This window comes from Urocitellus parryii, chromosome 1 (genome assembly GCF_045843805.1).
Source record: "Urocitellus parryii isolate mUroPar1 chromosome 1, mUroPar1.hap1, whole genome shotgun sequence".
NCBI classification, from domain to species: domain Eukaryota; kingdom Metazoa; phylum Chordata; class Mammalia; order Rodentia; family Sciuridae; genus Urocitellus; species Urocitellus parryii.
The window spans coordinates 18,242,957-18,265,571 of record NC_135531.1 but is presented as its reverse complement, the minus strand read 5'-3'; the positions used below and the strand labels follow the sequence as shown (position 1 = coordinate 18,265,571).

The 22,615-nt window shown below is 41.3% G+C and overlaps 1 protein-coding gene across 1 annotated transcript in view; it reads left to right on the top strand.

Annotated features, from left to right (window-relative positions):
* Osmr (oncostatin M receptor) overlaps positions 1 to 20,413 on the top strand; it is a 63,613-nt gene extending 43,200 nt beyond the window's left edge. The window contains exons 8-18 of the mRNA XM_026401807.2: positions 1,811 to 1,953; positions 2,269 to 2,419; positions 5,241 to 5,317; positions 6,551 to 6,773; positions 9,731 to 9,916; positions 10,919 to 11,023; positions 12,744 to 12,917; positions 13,434 to 13,601; positions 16,489 to 16,570; positions 17,285 to 17,357; positions 17,796 to 20,413. Of these exons, the coding sequence (XP_026257592.2) occupies positions 1,811 to 1,953; positions 2,269 to 2,419; positions 5,241 to 5,317; positions 6,551 to 6,773; positions 9,731 to 9,916; positions 10,919 to 11,023; positions 12,744 to 12,917; positions 13,434 to 13,601; positions 16,489 to 16,570; positions 17,285 to 17,357; positions 17,796 to 18,347 (1,934 nt within the window). The 3' untranslated portion in view covers positions 18,348 to 20,413. The remainder of the gene's footprint in view (positions 1 to 1,810; positions 1,954 to 2,268; positions 2,420 to 5,240; positions 5,318 to 6,550; positions 6,774 to 9,730; positions 9,917 to 10,918; positions 11,024 to 12,743; positions 12,918 to 13,433; positions 13,602 to 16,488; positions 16,571 to 17,284; positions 17,358 to 17,795) is intronic.
* The last annotated feature ends 2,202 nt before the right edge of the window (positions 20,414 to 22,615 follow it).

Sequence of the window (22,615 nt, the reverse complement as noted above, 5' to 3'; positions counted from 1 at the left end):
CCCCCCAAAAAAAGTGTTTAGTAGAAAATTCCAACTCCTGGGTCACCTTTTTACTAGCATTGGTCAGCTGTATTTTCTCCTATGAGCTGAAATTTTCTTGGTTCTTTGCATACTGAATTATTTTGGATTTTATACTGGGCATTTTGACTATTATAAGACCCCAGAGGTTTAGATCCTCTGGGGATTATTGATAGTTTTTAGTTAACAGTTGACCTGGATGGGTTTGGGCTGCATTTTTAACCAGCCCAATGTCAGTTCAGTTTTCAAGGGCTTTGCAGTGGCTTAAAAATCTATTCCACCCATGTGTCTGTCTCCCAGTGACATCTGGGACCTAGACAGGGGTATGTTAACACTCAGATTCTTTGGTATGCTGCATAAGATTAAATCTAGGCATGTCCATCAGAGGTAAGCATGGGAGTTCCTCAGCAATTTCATGAAATCACATTCTCCAGCACCTTCCCTTCCATGATTTCTCTGTGCTTTCTGGTGTCCTGGAACTCTCTGTTTTGATTCTCCAGTCAGAAATCTGGGACTTTAATTAGCCCACTCTGGTACTTCCTCTTCTGTGCCTTCATCTAAGGCCAAATATTATGAGGACTGATGGAAAAAAAAAAAGGAAGCAGCAGATGAACCCCCTGCCAGTTCAAGCAGTACTTCCAATTCTGGTTTCCAGGATCTTTGCTGCTATTTGCCTTTCAAATTTCTCAGAGAGCACTGTGTGAATTATGCCCACTGCATTCAGTGGGATAGACAGGACAAAGATGCTTCCTTCCTTTTTTTCACAACTGAATTTCATCCTGTTTTTTATTTTAGATATTATATTTTTCAGTCCTCTTTCTCCTCCTTCTCCTTCCTTCCTCCTCTTCTCCTGCAGTCCTCCTCCTTCTCCTCTTCCTCCTTTTCCTCCTCCTCCTCCTTCTCCCCTTCCTCCTTCTCCTCCTCCTCTTCCTTTTCCTTCTCCTTTCCTTCTTCTTCTTGCTTCTCCTCCTCCTCCTCTTCTTTTTCTTCTTCTTCTCTCCCTCTCTCCTCCCTCTCATTTTCCTTTTCTTGGGTGCTGGGGATTGAACTCAAGGGCACTCAACCACTGAGCCCCAGCCCCAGCCCTAGCCCTGTTTTGTATTTTATTTAGAGACAGGTCTCACTGAGTTACTTAGCACCTTGCTGTTGCCGAGGCTGGCTTTGAACTAGAGTTCCCTCCTGCCTCAGCCTCCCAAGCCACTGGGATTACAGGCGTGTGCCACCACACCCAGCCCCCACCGCTCATTTGAATATTTGCCATTTTTTTCCCAAGGTTCTCACCTTTACCTCTTGGAGCTCTTTTGAAATCTTTGTCTAACAGTTCCTCATATGGGTCATCTGGAAGTTGTCACCTCTTGCTTATCTTTTCTCTTGGGAATTGGTGACATTTTTCCAGAATATTGTTATACATTGACTATTTGGGATTATCTTCCTGACGTTGTTAATATTGTTTTTATTAGACTCCGAGTTCTGTTATAAAATTCTTCCATGGGCTTTCTTCTTTAAGTTTTAACTCCCCTCCACAATCTGCCTGATTATGTTTAATTTTAAGAATACTTAGTTTATTTCTTTTTATGTTTTTCAAGTGTCTAATACAGTCAATAAAAGAGAAAAGCTGTGTAGTTGGCAGACTATATTTTGTCAGTGAGTCCGGTTTTGTTGACCATGTTCTAAAACAAAAAAATGCTCTTTAAATGGAAAGATGAACTGCCAATTTACCAAAGTTCTTTTGGATCTGCGCTTAAGTTATTTTCTTTGTTTATTTTTAATTTTTTTTTCCATTTTTTGGCAGTTCATCCAATGGCTCCCCATAGTGTCCACTTTGAAAACAGAGGCGCCACAACCGTCCTGATGAGCTGGAAGGTGCACGTCCTTGGGAACTACTTGACCCTTCAGTGTCAGGTTGAACTGGAAGGCAATGGGAAAGTGATACAAGTAAGAATCCTGCTTAACCTCCTGTTCTTCATATTTCTCTATGTTCTCAACAGAAGGTGGCTGAATAAAATCACTCCAAACTCTGACTCATCTGTGAGTTCAGTGATGTGGATCATCTGTTTAAAAAGGAACTTGACATTAATTGTAAATTTTTATTGGAGGGAAGGAAACTTTAGGGATTCTATTTTTCCCCTGAAGAAGAGCTGGTCTTACTCCAAACCAGGATTGACTGTGTTCTGGTTTGGCTCTGCAATCTGAGCTCACCAACACTTCTGCCTTGTCTCTTTTCCTTTCTTCTCTTTTTTGATCAAGCAGCACAGGGTTGACATGAAGGTGAATGGGGAGCACCTCTTTGGGGAGCTGGTGCCTGACACACAGTACGTGGCCCGAGTACGCTGTGCTAATGCCAAACACTTCTGGAAGTGGAGTGAATGGACGGTTGAAAACTTCACCACCCCTGAAGCTGGTATGTTCAGCTCCCTGGCATTTAACCCATGGAACTAAACCCCAGAGATGGGCTGGCTTCTCTAAGAGCTTTTAGTTGTAAAAGAGGCAAGTATGAACACAGGATACCATCTTTTAAAATTGGGTCAATGCCTAATGAGAGGGAGACATCGATCTCAAACATGAGACATCAGTATTATTTCTAGTATACATTTTCTTTCTTATCTTTCATTTTTCTAAAATAGTTTCTAAGCCACTGCTATTGCTGAATGCACATTGGATCCAGGCCTGCGTAAATTAGTATAGATCTTTAAATCAGGACTAGCGTCAAGTAAAAGTATCCATGCCACAGAGAGCACTGGTCTCCTACTGAACAGCTTCAGTTTGTTTTTGGAAATGTACTCTTGATATTTGGGACCTTAATCTTTATTAGTAAGTCATTTGCTCCAGTGGTGGTGCTCTGGGAGCCTCTGCATGCTCTAAGTGGCATGCAGAGGCTTTCTCCCCAGATAACTATGTCCCAGAGCTCAAATGGACCTGAGGAGATGAGATGGCCTGGCCTTGCATCCAGCTCTTTCCAATTTATCATCATAAAGTATTACCTCGGCCCATTTTCCAGATGAGGGAACTTGCACCCATGGATTCAAGAGGCTTACCCAGTTTGCAACATTCGTGAATGTCAGACACAAGAATAACACAGCAGTTCACATCTATCCTATGCCAGACCCTGCTCTGTGTGCCCACAGTCGTTCTCTTTTAATCCCCACTACATGTGCAAGTGCTATTAATGGGTAAGGACACTGAGGCACAGAGTGGTGACGTGATCTCACTAGCCCAGCCAGTAAGTGACTGAGCTGTGACTCACACCCGGGCAGCCTGGCTGCAGAGCTCCACCCTGACCAGAACCAGGTTTCCTGTGTCCTCTCTTGGCATTGTGATCACAGCTTTGTGATCATGTCTATTCAAGCCCTGGCTGTTTACAGCCAAGGGAAGGATTACACTATGTGTTTCATCCCGTCTTCTTGTTTGTGAGTAGCTTGGCAGAGATATGTCTGCTGCATTCTACAAGAGCCGTTTTAGAGCAGTGCTCTAATTTGGGCACAGTGAGGGCAGCTGGTCAGAATCTACCGATGGAGATGACCATTAGTGAGTTCCGCATCCTTCCCAACCCCTTCAGGGTTCTCGACCACCAAGACTCCAGTAATTCTTCCAAGGAGGCAAACTCTCCGTGAATCCTCCTGCTGTGGGAAGGCCTGTTCCTGACTGGATGGGGTGTATTTCTCAGCTGTGTTTCATTAAGGAATTTTTACTTCAGTGATGCTGTTTTGCTTTGGGGTTTTTATTTGCTGCAAATTGATTCTAACATTATAATTATAGTTTTGCACAAAAGGAAAATGACAAAAGGGGAGAGGGTCTTTAGATTATGGTATAATAAACCGGAAAATACTTTGCTTTTGATAATGATAAACTGAGATGAATCTGTGACTCTAAATTCATCCAGAGTGACTCTATGGATATTTGCTTCTGATAGCACTTTGCTTAATCCTGGAAAGCTCAATGTTTGGTGGATTGCAAGCATAAGAAAAAAACACAGTGTTTACACACAGAGTTAATGACATTGCAGTGGAAACTGTCTTGCATATAAATGTATAGTGCTATCCACCATGTTACAGCACTTTTTGATTTTTGAGTAGTCATTTACAAGCCAGCTAAAGATTGTGCATTGAGTTTGGAGTCCAATATTATAAATATTATCTGGAGTCCAATATTATAAATATTTCCTTTTTCTGTAAGAATGAGATTCCCCTCAAATAACTTTATTCAGAGGTATCAAGCGTCGGTGTGGATTACAAGACTGATTCCTTCTCATGCTAAGTTGAATAAGCAATGATAAAGTCAATACAAAATGAACAACTAGTCAATCAACCAATTAGATGAGGGAGGGATGAGGACAAAAAAAATATTGGGACATTAAGCAGGCTGTTTTCTGTGTTCCTTCTTAGTTTGTTTTTTATTCATTCAAACTGTGCACATAAAACTATCATTAAGTACCAGGCCCTGATCCTGAGACTAGGGTCTTTTTTTTCATTTTTAAATTTTGCAATGCCTTTATTTAAATTGTTTATTTTTTATGTGGTGCTGAGGATTAAACCCAGTGCCTCACACATACTAGGCAAGTGCTCTAGGGTCTTAAAGTCAAATGAGCTAAGGCCCCTGGCCCCAGGGAACTCACAGTTTATTGATAGAGAGACAAGGAATCAAAGTATTCCCAAACAGTGTGGCAAGTCATGATAGAGGGACCAGGACGGCAGGTGCCCTGCATGTCCTTAGGCAGCTGAATGGTGCTGGGGCTGCAGAGGGGAACAAGGAGGCATTTCAGCCAGGTGGAATCAGGAGGGCAAAGAAGAGCTCTGTGCTTCCTGCCTCTAGGGGGCCTCTGTGAGTGCTCCTCAACTGCAGCCTTTGCAAAAGGCACAAGGAAGTGGCCATGATCCCTACCTGGGAAGTCAAAAACTGGCAAAATTTACCCAACCCACCTCCTAGAATTGATCTAGAAATGATTGCAGAACTCTTTGGCAGTTTCCAAAAGCTTTGAGGCTTGATGTTTAAAAAGGGGTCTAGTTTGGTGTCACATTCAAGGCCAGCTGATGCTTTTTTAAAAGTCCCTACTGTGTGCACCTAGTGAGGAGTGAACAGCGTGGTTGTGGATAATTGGGTAGAGGTCACAGGGACTGAAGAAGTGAGAGGCAGGCCTCAGGAGGGCAGGTGCTCATTATGGACTTAGAAAGCAGTTGGTCTACACACACATTATGACCTGGGAACTTTCCTTTGGTTAATTTCAGCTCCCTCTGAGGCTCCTGATATCTGGAGAATAGTGAAGTCAGAGAAAGGAAGTCATATTGTGAGCTTATTCTGGAAGGTAAGATGTGCACCTTTAAAAAAGCCAGATTTGCTTGTACTGTGTCCTTCACAGTGAAATTGGTGCAGCCTCCCAACAGGGAGCCATCTCAGTACTGGTCCTAGGGAACTGTGTCCCCAGCCAAGGAATCCCGCTCTTCTTTCACTTCCTGACACTGGCACTAGTACTTTCCTGGCAGCCCATGCTACTGATGGCCAATCCTGATTGCTAGAACCTTCTTCTCTATAAGTTCCACTCAGGCCAACCCCTAACTTAGCAAAGCCCAGGGCAAGGGAACATGTGGAAAACCACACACCATATTTTTAAATTACGAATACTGAAATATTAATATAATTTGTGTTTAAAATTTATAAACAGGCTATAAAACTGTTATGTAAAATAGCATGGTTTTATTGCCTAACATACTTCCTGACCACCTGGAAGACCAGCCTTCTTTTCAGAACTTTGAGTGAGACAGTGTTTTGTACCAAAGCATGGTAATGCTGAGAGGGTCAGCCCCCAGCCATGGCCCAGCCTGCCTTTCTTCTCACCTCTAGTTTCCATGTTCTGCAAGGACCTCTGTGTTCACACACATGGACCTGCCAGTCCTACATCCAGGTGCTGCCCATATCCCAAGCAGAAAGCCACCTTCTTGTCTCAGGTCTAGGGATGCGCACACCCCAGTCTGTCCTGGGGAGGATGAGCCCAAGGAACAGACCCTGGACCTGGGCCTGGGGCTGTGTTGGCCGATTCTCTGTAACCTGAAGGATCTTTTAGAAGCATGAATGCAGGCTCTGAGTAAGGGGACTGTGAACTGGACAAGGGATGGGACCAGAGCCCAGGCTCCTCTGCACAGGCTGCAGGGTACTACTATTTCTATTTATGGGTCTTCTCCTCTCCACTGCTTTCCCACATCTCTCCCGCACCCAGGCTAAAGAATCTCCCTTTCTCTTGATTGCTGACTTAGGACCTCCTCTCTGGACATATTACGTCTTGAGGATCAGATGCAAATGACTGCCTTCTCTGCTCATGTTATAGATTAGAACATCTGATTCTAAGTTGGTGAAGACAATATTTTCTCTATTAAGCTGTTGGAATTTGCTGGTGTGTGTGTGCATATGCATGTGTGTATGTGTGTGTTTTCTTGCACACATATGTGTCAGGCTATTGAGGGACCAGAAGAGATGAAGAAAAATTATACAAAGTCCTTTCAAAATAAAGTTCATTTTAAAATACTCATCATTTTTTTTTCAGCCACTCTCAAAATTTCATGCCAATGGCAAGATCCTATTCTATAATGTGGTTGTAGAAAATCTAGACAAACCATCCACATCAGAGCTCTACCCCATTCCTGCATCCACCAGAGACGCAAATTTAACCCTTGACCTGTGCTCTTACCAAATCCACATCACAGCCAACAACAGTGTGGGCACTTCCCCAGCATCTGTGATTGTCATCTCTGGAGACTCTGGAAAAAGTGAGTTGTTTTTTGGTTGGTTTCATTTTCATTCTCTAGGAAAATATTGGTGATTTGACTAAGTATCATTGGATAGATGGAGAAGATATGAACTTGGAAAGACAAAACATCTAGTGGCAAGCACTGTGAGTCATTTCCTTTGGGGCCAGTGTCTTCACATGCCTCAGTGGGGCACAGCCTCACATTAGCAAGATCTCAGCCAAGGCCAGAGAAGCACATTCAGGAACTTATCCCAGATTTGTTCAAGTAGGTACCACCCCACAGACAGTCTTCCCCCAGAAGTGGGGTCGGCACTTCTGTGCCTTGTGACTTGTGAAATATGAGTTGCATTTATGGTGTTATAAAAAAAAATGTGGTCAGTCTTTGTCACCTACCAAAAGCCCAGGAACATCTCGAGAGGTCATAAGGAGAATTAGCATCTTCTTTCCTAAGGCGCCTTGCCAGTTGCATTGAGTAAACGATGATAAGTGGCCACTCCCTCGACCTGTGAAAGAGCAAACAAGGTAGAAATGACCTTGCATGCAGAGTCAATAGGGATATGAATCTCCTTCTTGGGACAGCTGCAGAAAAGGTGACGCAGCATGGCTCAGTGCACATGGGGGTATAAGGCAATGGGTAGTTGACATCCTAAGGTCATTCATGAGCCTTGTAATAATAACGTCCTTCAGTTCTTGCTGTTAAACTCTCCAGGCTGTGCTTATGAGGGTGTGGCAGTTTGTGTTGTACCAAAGATTCAAATTTGTTGTAAATCTGGGTTAAGTGGACTGGATTACAGCGTGGTGCTGTTTCATTTTTTGACTTTTAAAGAACTATTCAGTACGTGTCAGATAAGAAAAAGAAACTAGTATTGTGCTCCAGAAGACAAAGTCTAGGAGCGTTCAGGGTGACTTTGCTTTGTGAAGAGCTATGGAGAGGAGATGAATAGTTGCCTTCTGAGCTCAATAAGGCCAGAAGAGAAAAGTGGGCATTGGATGCAGCTGGTGGGAGCTGGTAGATAAAAGACTGTCTCATGTGCAGCCAGTTCAGGGGTCTTCTCTGTCTGTGGGTTCCTACCACAGCTTCCATTCCCATGCCCTGCCTTCAGGCTCTGGGACCCTTCCATGTTAGGCTCCATCTAGCCTTCCTTAACTGGCCCATGCTCTTAGGTCACTAGAGTGTGTAAAGTCACTCCTGTGCTATGAGAAAACCCATCAGTGTTAATCCAATTCACACCAGGGTGCGAGTGATTAAGAAAAGATTTCCTTTACCTCCCTCTCAAAACATATTTGCAATTTTCAAGAAACACCTTGCTTAAGAGTTATAGCCCTAAGTTTGGATTCAGCTTCAGTCAGTATGAATAAGCAAAGTGAAAACTGTCAGCCTCGGGGTGAGAGCGATTTGCTTCTTTGGTGGAGAAGGGAAGGAAGCACATGGGTAGGGTATTTAAAGCCACCTGGGGGAGGGGGTCTTACCTTATACCTATTCATTCCTTTGGGTGAACTTAACAGTTTGGTGGCCCAGAAGTCAGTAGCACCATGCTTCCACACCAGGACTGCCCGACGACAGGCAGCAAGCCTAGTGAGATTTGAATTGTACATAGACAAATTCGATTTTAGAGGAAGTCAGTGGAAATAGGTGAAACCTTATGCCTCAAGGTCAAAGTGTGGCCTGCTTGAAATCTATAGAATTGGTAGTTCCTTGAGGCCACATTACTTTTTCTCCAATTATCAGATGTTGGGAAAACTGACTGGATGTATAAAGTATGTGGAGATGGCAGCCTTTGTCAGAAATGGAATGTTGATCCTGGCTTGGCCCAAGTCAGTACCTTACCTACCTGAGGGTTTTTTCTTTTTTCTTTCTTTTCTTTCTTTTTTATTTTATTTTTTTTTTTTTGTCCTTTTCTCCATTTCTTCCATTAACAGCTCAGAAGCAGCAGTTTGTACAAGGATAGCTAACATTTTTTTTCGGTGGGTGGGGGGATCTGGGGGCAGGGATAAAGCTGCATTGGTTATTCATTCAACAGGTAGTTTTTGAAAACAGATTGAGTACCAGCTCTGGGTGTAGGTCAAGGATCAGCAACCATTTTTAATTAATACTGGAATGGAACACAGGGCCTAGCTCGTGTTGACAATCGTTCTACCACTAAGCTACATCCTCAGCTCTCAGCAACTTTTTGTGGCTAAAGGAGAAGATAATAAGTATTTTAGACTTTGAAGGTCATACAGTGTCTGTCATATATTTTATACTCTTCTTTGTTGGTTTATTTGTCTTTAACTGAACCCTTCTTATCGCAAGGGTCATGGTAAAAATTGGCCTCAGAAGCCAGAATCATCCTCTTGGCAATAGTTTGCCAACCCCTGTTCTAGGTGCCAAAGGCTGGTTGGATCTGAGGGGGTCAAGTGTATGTGAGATACAGATGTATTTTCTGGGAAGTGAGAAGCCCCACTCAAGCCCCTGTGGACATTAAAGACCTAGGCTCCTACCTGTCATTTATTGTGTTAATCAGTTTTCTGCTACTGTGACAAAATATATGAGATAAGCAACTTATAAGGAGGGAAGTTTTATATTGGCTCACAGAGATTTTACTTTGTGGTCACTTGGCCCATTGTTTCGGGGCTACAGTGAGGCAGCATACCATGGTGGACAGTGTATGGCGGAGCAAAGTTGATCCCTCATGGTGGCCAGGAAGGAGGGAGAGAGAAAGGAGAGAGGAAAGGGCCAGGGTCCTAACAGCTCCTTCAAGGGTGCACCCTCCTAATGACTTAACTTCTTCCAGCTGTGACCCACCTTTTAAAGGTTCATCAGCTCTCAAGAGCAGCATGCTCTGGGGACCAAAGCTTCAGAACACAGCCCTTTGGGGGATATTTTGGATCCAAATTATAGCAGATACATTTCACATGCATATTTATTTTCTTCTTTACTAACTTTTTAAACACTATAATTAATTAAATCAAAAGCACTGCTGTGTTTCTACACAGGAACAGAAGAGATTGAAGAAGAAAAAATTAACAGCAGAGAGGATGGATTCTTCATGTCTTGGAAACCCCTCTCTGGAGATGTTGTAGGCTATGTTGTGGACTGGTGTGAGCATCGTCAGGACCTGTTTTGTAATTTGCAGTGGAAGAAACTGGGTCCTAATACCACAAGTACACTCATCAGCTCAGGTGAGGAGAGCTTCCACATTACCATCCTGTGTATCCACCTCACATCGAGCGCACCAGGATTTCTGGTCTACCACACAGATGCTTTGACTCTGCTAGGCTAATAGTTTTGAAATCACAAATCCAGCATGGGTGCTAGGAGTTCAGATTTTACAAGAGTATAATCTAAGCTTTGAGCTTTTAACCTGTTTTTGCAAAGTGTGGAGAGCTAAGGTTTGGATCAATTTTAGATTTGATGACCTTGTTCCTCTACATTAGCCCTCTCAAATGAGTGGAAGAGGGACAGAATGACAGTTGTCCGGACAGCATTTACAAAAGCAGAGAAGTATGTGGATTGGGGAGATGATGAAGACAGAGTTGATTTGGAGTCAATTATCAACTTTCAATATAAGTAAATGTGTGGAGGTGGAACTCTCATCTCCACATTGGATTTATAACTTGACAATTGCTACTTTATCAAAGTCAAAGGAGGAGCCCATTTATGGCTTCAGCAGGAGGGTGGGTGCACCATCTAGTAGGCTAAGGGACAATGTGGAAGTTGTCTGGGTTCCCTGCCAGTTTCAGTGCTGTAGCGGGTCTGGAAGCAGACTGCAGCGGTGCAGGTATGAGGAGAAAGAAAGAAGTGGAAGCAAGCTTTCTAGGCATTGGGCTTTCATGGGAAGAATGAAGGCAATAACTACAAGGAGATTCAAAGTGGAAGGAGAGTTTGAACTGGCTTTATGTGTCTGGCTTGATCATCACCCAGTTTTATGCAGATGGATAAGGACATGTTTGAGAGTTGTTACTCAAGAGGACACAGTCCATGTCAACACCATGGGGTCAAGGGTTGGACACGCAGGGGACTCCAAGACTCAACAGAAGGAGGGAAGATGGTGGAGAAAAATGCAGAACTCCTGAGAAGAAAACTATTAGGAGAACACAAATTCATTTTTTATCCTTTTCCTTTTCAGAGTAAAAGAGATTGTCATTCTGTGTTATTGAAAGTTATTGGCTTTTCTTCTCTAGATACTTTTAGACATGGGGTACGATATAACTTCAGAATTCATGGAATTTCTACGAAAAATATTGCATATTTACTAGAGAATAAAACAGGATACTTCCAGGAACTGGGTAAGTTTAAAGGATTTAATATGCCTTCTGTAAAGATTGGTTCAGAACCATACATAGATTCTTAGCTTTGGATTTAGGAAGTTTTTATCTCCTTAATTATCATGGTTCTATTTGTTCTGGAAATTGGATTTTTAAAATTATTTTTTAATCAAAGAAATGTAAGACATTTTCATTAAAGGTGATTTACAAATTATTTTACAAAATAAGATGAAATCATTGGTGATTTTAACACCCAGAGGCATAAAGCTAGAGTGAGTATTTTATGTACATCCTGGTACCCCTTTCTTTCTACAGATAGACACTTTTAAATACAAATGAGATCTTAATCTGCACAATTTGTAAATTACTTTATTGGGGGTGAGGTACCAGAGATTGAACTCAGGGGCACTCATACACTGAGCCATATCCCCAGCCCTATTTTGAATTCTTATTTAGAGACAGAGTCTCACTGAGTTACTTAGTGCCTCGCTTTTATTGAGGCTGGCTTTGAACTCGCGATTCTCCTGCCTCAACCTCCCGGGCTGCTGGGATTACAGGTATGCACTACTGCACCCAGCTGTAAATTACTTTTTTGAGTCATGTCACTCAACATTATTGAACCACATCATTTTCATGACTGGAATGTGCCCCACCATATATATGACAATTTAGAATGACTACAGTAATTTTCACAATAAACTGTAAAAATTCAATTTCAGTATCTTATAGTCCACGTGCCAAGTCTTAACTCTCTTTCTTCCTTGGCACAGTCTCTTGTGCCCTTTCTGAATTAACATGATTTTGGCAAACCTCATTTGCCCATATCCAAGATAATGGTTCTTATGTGAAGCCCCAGAGGTGAAATACTTACATCTAAGGGTTTGAACTTCTCAAATATTTTTTTCATCTTTTTTATAGTTTTTAAGACTTTTCAGACATTTTGTGAAATCACCCCTATGAACTTCCACCACTGTCCCCCAGCAGAGCAGGAAGTTGCTGTTCCCTGAGAGTGCTTATTCACCTCCTCTGGATCCAAGGTCTCAGGCTGCCTGAAAGCTGCACAGGTGGTCCTCATGAGCATCAGACAGAGTCTCAGGCTCCTTCACTGGGGGTAGATGATCCATAGATCACAGCTGGCTCTGAGGCAGCAGGTGTGCCCTCTGCCTGTGTGACCACATGTGTGGCTAAGTGTGTGTAGAAGCAGACCCACGAAGGCTTCAGAATAAATGAGCCCAGGTTTTTTTTTGTTTCGTTTTGTTTTGTTTTCCCTGTGACACTTGGGTAGTTTTTCATTGCCTCAAGCTGGGAGCCAGAGTTCTGCAGATTCCCGCTCTCTCTTTGAGCATAACCCTGCTTCTTCCTCCCCCTCCTCTTCCCTTCAGTCAGTTCTCTGGTTGGGTCTTCTCTCAAACACTACTTAGAATTCAAGGACAGAATCAAGTCTAAGAAAGAGATTTCATCTTTTTTTGTTTGTTTGTTTTGTTCTTCTTGTGCAAGTTACTTAGTCTGTCTTCTCTCTTAGTCTTTCTGGGTATTTATTTCTCCATCTCTGAAAGGCAAAGCTTAAACAAGAATTCTGCTCAACTCCTCATCCCTCACAAAGTGATATCCCCATGCATAAATCCTCTAGGATAACAGGTAGAACTGTATAAGTTTTTACAGCCGCCCCTGGCCGTAGTTTCTTTATTCTGAGACTATTTCCAAATCATGACTCCTTTCATACTCCAACTTCCCTTCCTAGCTCCTTTGGATAACCCTCAAGTGAACATTACTAACTTGACCTCCCGCTCCTTTGCTATGACTTGGAAGGATTATGCCACCGAGTCCCAGCCTGGTTTTATACGAGGGTACCATGTCTATCTGAAAGCCAGGAACAGACAGTGCCACCCAGGATTTGAAAAGGAGGTCCTTTCAGGTAACACTTATTTTTATTCATTCTCTTAGACTTTTAAGATCTCATTATTCAAAAGCATTACAAAGGCTACCATCCCTGTGGCCAGGCTGAGTGCCTTTCCCTCAGGATTTAATGATCCAAAGGAGTATTTAGACCAATGAGTGGGCTGAACAAGAGCTTGGGGGCCTGGTCTTCAGTTCTTTAAAGAATTCTGCCACTCAGGAAATTTATTCACCCTTTTTCCTTCAACTTCGTCAAACATTATTACAACTTATTTTTAAGTCTTTGCGAGCTTCACTGTCTTGTCTGATTTGTATGCTCTACCTGGGTCACCAGTGAGGCCTGTTTAGTGATTGTTTTGCTTATTGTGCCCTCTCTTAAAGATCTCCCACAGGGTGTGACTTTGGGTTGATTTAAGAATGTCGACAGGGCAGAGGCAACAGGAGCCTATGTCCGTCTCTGTTATGAGATCTCTACCCTGCTCAATAAAAAAAAATTAATTCTTATTTCTTGAAAAAAAATTTCTGACAACCACAGATGATTTAATACGTTGCAAATTCGACATTAATGACCCAAGGAAAAAGACATTCATTATGGAAAACCTACAGCCGGAATCCTCCTATGAGTTTTTCGTCACTTCGTACACAGGAGTTGGTGAGGGCCCCAATGGTACTTTCACGAAGGTCACGACGTCAGATGAGCCCTGTGAGTTGTTTTCCAGATCAAAAGTCCCTCCTTGGGAGTTTCTGGGAAGTTGCAAGTTACAGCCATGTTACCTTAGACTTCTTCTAAATCAGGAATTTTCAGATTTTTCTTCTCCAACCCTTTTTCTCTCCCTCTTTCTTCTTTTTTGTTTCACACCCACCCCCTCCCCCCCCCCCCCACACACACAAATTATTACACAGAATCCCACTCCAAAAATCAGGAAAGAGTTGGAGTTATTCTGACCAATTTTTGCTTGGAATCTTCCTCTTTCCCCTCTCAGCCAACGCTGAGGTCCTTCTCTGAATCAGTCTCAGAATCCATTGAAAATCACAGTATTTTAGTGTTGCTAGCCAGAGAGCAGGCAGATATTGGTAGTTGGGCAGAAATGCCAGTCTTCCTTCTGGCTGTTTTCCTGGTGGCAAACTGATTGCTTCCTGCTTCGCCAGGCCTCCATGGGCAATTAGACATCAGTGGGCCAGAGGCCAGGCAGGAGCACGTTCACTAGCTCTACATTTGTGTACTTTTGGTTGGGAAAGGGTGAGATGAAGAGCTGGGTCTCTTCAAGATGCATTTGGCTAGAAGGATGGGGAAAGCAAGAAAGAAGAATGCAAATAACTGGTTGATAGAAAAATGTATCCTTATGGGCAACCCAGATATCCCATGATCCAGTAGGGAGAGAAGACAGACACTGGTAGAGGGAGGGGAGAAAAGAATGTCTTCCAATGAACTCAGAGGAAGTTCACTGTTGGAAAGGACCTTGTAAAACAGACAGGCTCAAAAGTTTGGCCAGAAATCACCAACTCCTTGATGCTTGCAAGGTCTCTTTATTGAAAGCCAAACTGAAAGGAACTGCTGACCCCAGAGTGCTGACAGGTGATAAGGGCACACACAGCTGCAGTGGGAAGAAAATAACTTGGAAATGAATTTTAAATGAACTTCAACATGACGAAAGTGCTCATATAATGTGAATCATTGGCTCAAATCTTAAACTGATTTGAATTCTGAACTTGGGTTTGGAGACAGAAGATTATGCGATGGTCTAGGAGTGAACTGGCAGGAACCACCACCTGCTTCTCTGTAGCTGTGTGTATCCCCGTGACCAGGCATGGCCCTCTAGGATCAGCAGTTCTATCTGACATGACATCCATCCCTACAGCCTCGGCTCAGTGAAGGAACCTTGAGTCAAAGTACAAGTGCACTAAGAATATTGTGTAACATTACCTTCAGGCTATCAGGTGCACAGGAAACACAAATATCTCATTATGTGTATGCAGTATATAAAGAAATGCAAAAAAATAAAATAAAATTACACTTGAAATACCAAAAAAAAAATCTGGTGCCAAGTATTTTAAGGAAGAGGTATTCTACCTATATCATGCCTCACTAAAAGATTTAGCAAACTAGTAGAAAATTTGGAAGCATTGTTAGGTCCAAGGTTTGCTCTAAACTATATTCATAATTTAACCAGATTTTAAATTAATTATAGTAGTTTAAAGGGCTGACCCAGAGAGGAAGGTGTTCTTAGTGAAAGAGTCAGGAAGAGAGCATCCCCCCTCCCCACCCTGGGGCCAGGTTAATTTGAGACCAGGTGTTGAGGTGCTTGCTTAGGCCTGTTATCTTTCTGGGTCCTTTTCTCCAGAACCCTGTGTTGCCTCATTGCTCTGTCTTGGGCATCTGCCCAGGCCAGCTCTTCTTTCCCAACTGCAACATCACCCACAATACTGCTGCCCTCAAACCAAGCTCCACTTTTTCCAGGATAGCCTGGTATAGGGATAGAGTGGAGAGTACAGAGGAAGTGAATGGATTGAACAGAATCCTAAGTACATAGAATAACTGTTAGACTCCAAACTCCTTGAGCTATTTGAATTATGAGTATTATTTACCAAGAATGGGAACAGGAAGATGGATATTAAAAAAAAAAGCACACAGCTAGGCACTATGGCACCATGCCTATAATCCCAGCTACGTGGGAGACTGAGGCAGGAGGATCACAAGTTCAAGGCCAGCCTGGACAACTTAGTGAGCACCTGTCTCAAAATACAATAAAAAAGGATTGTGGATGTACCTCAGTGGTAGAGATCTTGCTTAGTATGTGTGAGGTCCTGGGTCTTATCCCCAGTACAAAAAAAAAAAAAAAAAAAAAGAAAAGAAAAGGAAATGGAATGATTCTCCGAGGTTAAGACATTTTCTGCTAATTTTATCTGAGACTAACTAGAAGAGTCGTACATCAGTTTTGGAACTGTATGGAACAGGTCTCAGTGGCAATACCACAACTATTTCTGTTCTGCTCATGGGTTACAGATCAGTTGTGGCCTGGCTGATCTAGGCTGGGCCAAGCTGGACTGCAGCTTCAGTTGGGCTCAAGTTTGTTTCACAGTAGGTCAACTCAGGCTCAGGCTGAATGGGCAGCAGCTGCCTGGGGTGGTTTCAGGAGCACAAGAAGACCAGGCAGATTCACTCTGTCAGCACATCTTAAGCTTCTACTTCCTCACATCACAATTACCAACATCTCATTGGCCAAGTCAAGGCACATGTCTGAGTCCCCAGTCAAGGGGCAGAAAGGTACTCTCCACCTGCCGGGAAGCTTGGGGAAGAATGGGAAAAGTATAATTCTAACTCTGGGAGCAACTGAAGAAGTGGGAATCATGGTCCACTTTATCAGAGAGGTAATGAGTCTGCATCACAAAGTGTTGGCTGATGGCAAAGGGCTCCCTGTGTGGGTTGATTGGTCAGTTACCCCCACCATCAGGTAAAACTCACATTGAAACATGCATAAATGAACATTTGAGGAATAATAAATGTGTAAACTATTCTGGCTCACAAATTTATTTTTATTCTTTTGAGGAGGTAGAAGTACCCATTACAAATGTCTTTTTTCCTTCTCCAGACCATAAGCTGATCCGCCTCATACTGCCCATGATTCTCTTTGTCTCGATCATCATAGTAGCATGCTACTGGAAAAGTGAGTGGTAAGTGTGTGAGGAAGTTTTATCTAGGAAAGTGAGAGAAAGCCTTAGGAGTTTAGTAAGATGGAAATAGCAGGGAATAATATGAGCAAAAGTTCTGAAAAGGAACCAGGCGTGGTAGCACACGCTTGTAATCCCAGCAGATCTGGAGGCTGAGACAGGAGGATCGCAAGTTCAAAGCCATCCTTGGCAGAAGCAAGGTGCTAAGCAACTCAGTGAGGCCCCATCTCTAAATAAAATACAAAAAAATTAGAGTTGGGGATGTAGCTCAGTAGACAAGTGCCCCTGAGTTCAATCCTCAGTACCTTCCCACCAAAAAAAAAAAAAAAAAAAAAAAACAGTTCTGAAAAGGGAAAGGATGAAGGAGGTGTATGTGAGAATATGTAATTTTTGAAGAGTTTTGCTTTCCAAGCCAATACATGAGGAAAATAATGACCACTTAAAATTAAGAGATTGCAAATGTTTTTATCAATAGCCATATTTATCCCTATGTGCTTGGTGGTGTTCCAAGTGCTTTATATAGATAACCCACTTCATCCTCACAACAGCCCTGTGAGCACTGCTATTACCTCCACTTACCCAACCAGGAGGAGCTAAGCAATTTGCTTAATAAGGGACAGGACAAGGATCAGAACCTAGGAATCTGACTTCAGAGTTCTCGATCTTAATGATTCTACTAAATCGTGAAATTCCATCTCATTATCACTATTTTTCTAGGGTGAAGGAGAAGTGTTATCCTGATATCCCAGACCCTTACAAGAGCAGCATCCTGTCATTAATAAAATCCAAGGTAAGAACTTGTTGTGGATTGGGGCCATAACAATTACACTTTCCTAGACCTCTTCAGGAAAATATGACAAATTAGAGGCACCTCTGCTCCCACAGCCATTAAATAGGTGATTGAAGAGGTTGGGAGTGGAGCTCAATGTTAGAGCACTTGCCTAGAATATGTGCAACCTCTGGTTCCATCCCAGCATTAGGAGAGAGTAGGGACTTAGGAATAATTATTGAGAAAGGGAAAGAAGAAGAAAGATAGAAGCAATTAGAGCTTTGATTTCTTCTGTTGGGGGAAATCCTTGGGTTTTTCAATACCACCTCCAGGTTAATTTGTGACCAGCAAGAGACGTAACAAAATTGAAGCTCAAAGTGCATTTCACATGCTTAATATACTTCGGTACACATCCCCTGACACACATTTATATTTACATATATTTTGCTTCCTTTCTAGGAGAACCCTCACTTAACAATAATGAATGTCAAAGACTGCATTCCAGATGCTATAGAAGTTATAAATAAACCAGAAGGGACCAAGACACAACTCCTGGAGACTAGGAAGCCAGTCAGAGAAAGTCCATTAATTGAGCCTGTCTACCTTTATCTCAAACAAGAAGAAAAGAAGCCCTCTCACCCTGGCCCTTGCATCTGTTTTGAGAACTTAACCTATAATCAGTCAGCTTCTGACTCTGGTTCCTGTGGCCATGTCCCAGTACCTCCTGAAGACTCGCCATGTCAGCTGGGATTATTGACCTCACCTGATAATTTACTAAAGACACTAGAAAAAAACTACATGAACTCCCTGGGAGAAATACCAGCTGAAGAAACCAGTTTGAATTATGTGTCCCAATTGGCTTCACCCATGACTGGAGACAAGGACAGTCTTCCAACAATTCCACCAGTGCCAGCACACTGTTCAGAGTATAAAATGCAAATGGCAGTGCCCTCCATGCCTTGCCTCCCCTCCCTTAATGAGAATAGCAGCCACTCCTCAACAACCCTTTGAGGTCAAGGTGAACACTACCATTAACCAGCCCAGACCCCATCCATACACTACAGAAATGCTATAGGGAGCAGAGCTGGAACCATTCCGTAATCATCTGTCCTGGCCCTTGGTCCCAATGAACTGTCATTATTTACAGGCTTATTTTCATAAGACCACTACAGTATGGCTAAAGGCCAGAAGCTCTTTAACTTAGCAGGCTTACTTTTTTTTTTTTTTTAACGTTTTTACTCCTTTCAGGCATAGTCTAGAGATGGCAGAATCATAGGGACATGCTGACCTTGTTGCTTTTTCTTCCAGGCTCACCTCTCTCACAGTAGACCTGAACTTGACATAGGGATAGGCGTTAACCACTCACTCCACAACCCCCTGCCCCCCACCAATATTTTACAGGGTGGCTATGGGCCTAGAAGTTCAGTGTTTAGTGAGAAAACATTTCATTAGTGTTTACCTCCATGTTTAATATCTTAAGGGTAAAGCAAATAGATTGAAGGCTTTGATAAAGACCACAAAAGGTTTAGCACTACAGCATAAATTGGGAATGTTAAGTTGCTGTGTTTAATAAAAGACTTTAGAGAAGTTTGAGATCAAATCACCTTTTAGATTTGACTTGAAATTGTAAGAATTTAGTTCATTGACCCAGTGAAATTAACTCTTTTGGGGACATAGACCTAACTTAATAGGTAAGATGTTTGAAGATCTTTACAACTCTTCCTCTGTCAAGTTTACTTAATACAGTGAAGGAATAGGATTAGTAAAGAACCTCTGACAAGGAAATAGTATTCCTGTTCACTAGACGTCAGTCTTCTTCCTTAATTTTTAACTACCTCAAAATATAAAAATATCATTGAGTAATTTCACTCACATTATGGCTCCTCCTTTTCTTCTTCATTTTTTCCCCCCAACTATTTGTAAATGACCTGTTTCTACTTAGCATCTTTTGGGCTTTATGATAGGTTCTGTGGGTCAAGAGAATTCTGTCTCATTTTAATTCCTATTATGCTAAAATATTAAATGAAAAGGAACTTCAATGTTGGCTATGAGAAACATAACTGCAAAAAGTTCTACAAGGAGGAAATCTGGGTTGGCATCAGAGCAACTTTTTCACCTTTGAACCAATACAGTTTGCCCTCCATATCTCTGGGTTCTTCAAACAACCATGGGTAGAAAATAGTCAGAAAAAAATTGCATCTATTCTGAACATATTAGACATTTTTCTTGTCACTATTCCTTAAACAATATAGTTTAACAATTATTTACCTTGCATTTACATCAAATTAGGCATTAGAGATGACAAAGTCTGTGGGAGGATACGTACAAATTATATGCAAATACTATAACCATTTTATATAAGGAACTTGTCATCCACTATTTGTCATCCCCAGGGATCCTGGAACCTATCCCACCAAGAACACCTCAGGATAAATGTATATGCAAAGCACCTCGTACCTAACAGGGGTTCAATACCTGGTAGTTCTTCTCTTTCCCCTGCCGGCCAACCAGCCCCATTTGTCATATTTCTAAACAAGCATAAAGAGGGGTTGCTTTAGTATTGTATTTAGTACTGCTGTCAGGTGGAAATGACTGCCAATGCACATGACTCTGCCACTGAATGTCAACACTATAGGAAATATCCACATCTCATGTGGCTTTAAAATATACCTATACCAGTGCTGGGTCTGTAGCTCAGTGGCAGAGTGCTTGCCTAGCATGTGAGGCACTGAGTTCAATTCTTAGCACCATAAAAAAATAAAAATAAATAAATAAATACACACAAACACAAACCTATACCAGCCAGTTCTCTTGTGTTCAAGCTTTCCAACCTTTTCCTTACATATAACAAAGACTTTTGCTGGAAAATTTGGTTATGTCCTAACAGAACAAATCAGTATTTTGATGAGTCTAACAGTTGTGAGAAGAATTTGGGGCCAGTATTGTCATCACTTACTCTATTTATGCTCCTTTGTTAATTATGCTTTTCATTTGAATCTTGTATACAGATTTGTCAACACTGGTTGATTTGTAAATGTTACATTTTATTTACATTGTTTAAAACACAATCCATAAACCTTGAAGTTGCTTTTGCTGTTGCAAAAAGCTTTAATTAAAACATTTCATCATTTTTTGTGTTTATATCCATGAAATAAAAGTCTGCAGATTAGTATAGTCAATAAGCCACCTCATGAACTTACTAAAAGCGTATATTTCTGATTACCACTTCAAACCTCCTAATCAGTCTCTTCAGCAAGAGACCTGGAGTCCATATTTCTCATCATTTCCCAGACATTCAGACTCACACTAAACTTTGACAATCACAGGCCTACGCTGAATGAAGTCTTTCTGAAGTATAGCAACACCAATAGGAAATGCCTAGAAACATAACTTTGATTATAATACCACTATGACTTATAGTTACATCTGTAAACATTTCTTTTCAATGTTCATAACAACCAAATACATTGGTTTCTAAAAGCTTAGTTTTCAATACTATGTGCCATCTTAGCATTGGCTTAAGAAGTACTATTCAGAAACTTTGAAGTTTATATTTCATGTGTCAGTAGAAGTATCAGGATTAAATAAACACAATAGAGAATTTAAAATATAAACAAGGATAGAATAATGAACCTTATAAAGCATCATTAGCTCCAGTAGGTACTGTCCATGGCTGTTCTAGCCTCATCCACACCCCACTTTACCTTCTTACATTATTTTTTAAAATTAATGTATTTGTTCTCATCAGTTATATATGACAGCAGAATACTCTTCAATTCATTATACACAAATGGAGCACAATTTTGGCCAATCCAAAGTTCCTCCACTCATCCCATGCCCTCCCCGTACATTGTGGATTAGCATTCAATTATCAGAGAAAACATTTGCCCTTTGGTTTTTTGGGATTGGCTAAATTCACTTAGCATGATATTCTTCAACTCCACCCATTTACCTGCAAATGCCATGATCTTATTTATTGCTGAGTAATATTCCATTGTGTGTATACACCATAGTTTTTTTTATTAATTAGTCTATTGAAGGGCATCTAGGTTGCTTCCAGTTTGGCTATTGTGAATTGTGTTGCTATAAACATTGATGTGGCTGTGTCACTGCTGTTTTTAAGTCCTTTGGGCATAGATGGGATAGCTGGGTCAAATGGTGGTTCCACTCCAAGTTTTTTAAGGAATCTGCATACTACTTTCCAGATTGGATACACCAATTTGCAGTCTCACCAGCAATGTATAAGTGCGCCTTTTTCCCACATCCTCACCAACACTTATGGTTCCTGTATTCTTGGTAACTGTCGCTCTGACTGGAGTGAGATGAAATCTTAAGAGTAGTTTTGATTTACATTTCTCAAATTACTAGAGATGTTGAACATCTTTTCATATATTTGTTGATTGACTATATACCTTCTTCTGAGAAGTATCTGTTCAGTTCCTTAGTCCATTTATTGATGGGGTGGTTTTTTTTTTTTTTTTTTTTTTTTTTGGTGTTAAGTTTTTTGAGTTCTTTATATATTCTGGAGATTAGTGCTCAAAATTTGCTCCCATACTGTAGGTTTTCTCTTCACCTCACTGATTGTTTCTTTTTCTGAGAGGCTTTTTAGTTTGAATTTATCCCATTTATTGATTCTTAATTTTACTTCTTGTGCTTTAGGAGTCTGTTAAGCAAGTCGGGGCCTAATCCAACATTATGAAGATTTGTGCCTGCTTTTTCTTCTATTAGGTGAAGGGTCTCTGGTCTAATTCCTAGGCCCTTCATCCACTTTGAGTTGAGTTTTGTGCATGGAGAGAGACAGGGGCTTAATTTCCTCTAAACCTAAGGTCAATATCATTTTACATGGAGAAAATTTGAAAACATTCCCTCTAAAAACTGGAACAAGATAGGGATGCCCTCGTTCACCACTTTTATTTAACATTGACCTTAAAACTCTAGCCAGAGCAATTAGACAGACAAAGAAATTAAAGGAAAAATAGAAAAGGAATAGGAAAATAACTCAAATTATCACTATTTGCTGATGACATGACTCTATACTTAGAGGATCTGAAAAATTCCATTAGAAAACTTCTAGATTTAATAAATGAATTCAGCAAAGTAGCAGGATATAAAATCAATACCCATAAATCAAATGCAAATATCATTGAGGAATCCTCTGAAAGAGAAATTAGGAAAACTACCCCATTCACAATAGCCTCAAAAAAACCCCAAAAACCTTGGGAATCAATTTAACAAAAAAGATGAGAGACATCTACAAGGAAAACTACAAAACACTAAAG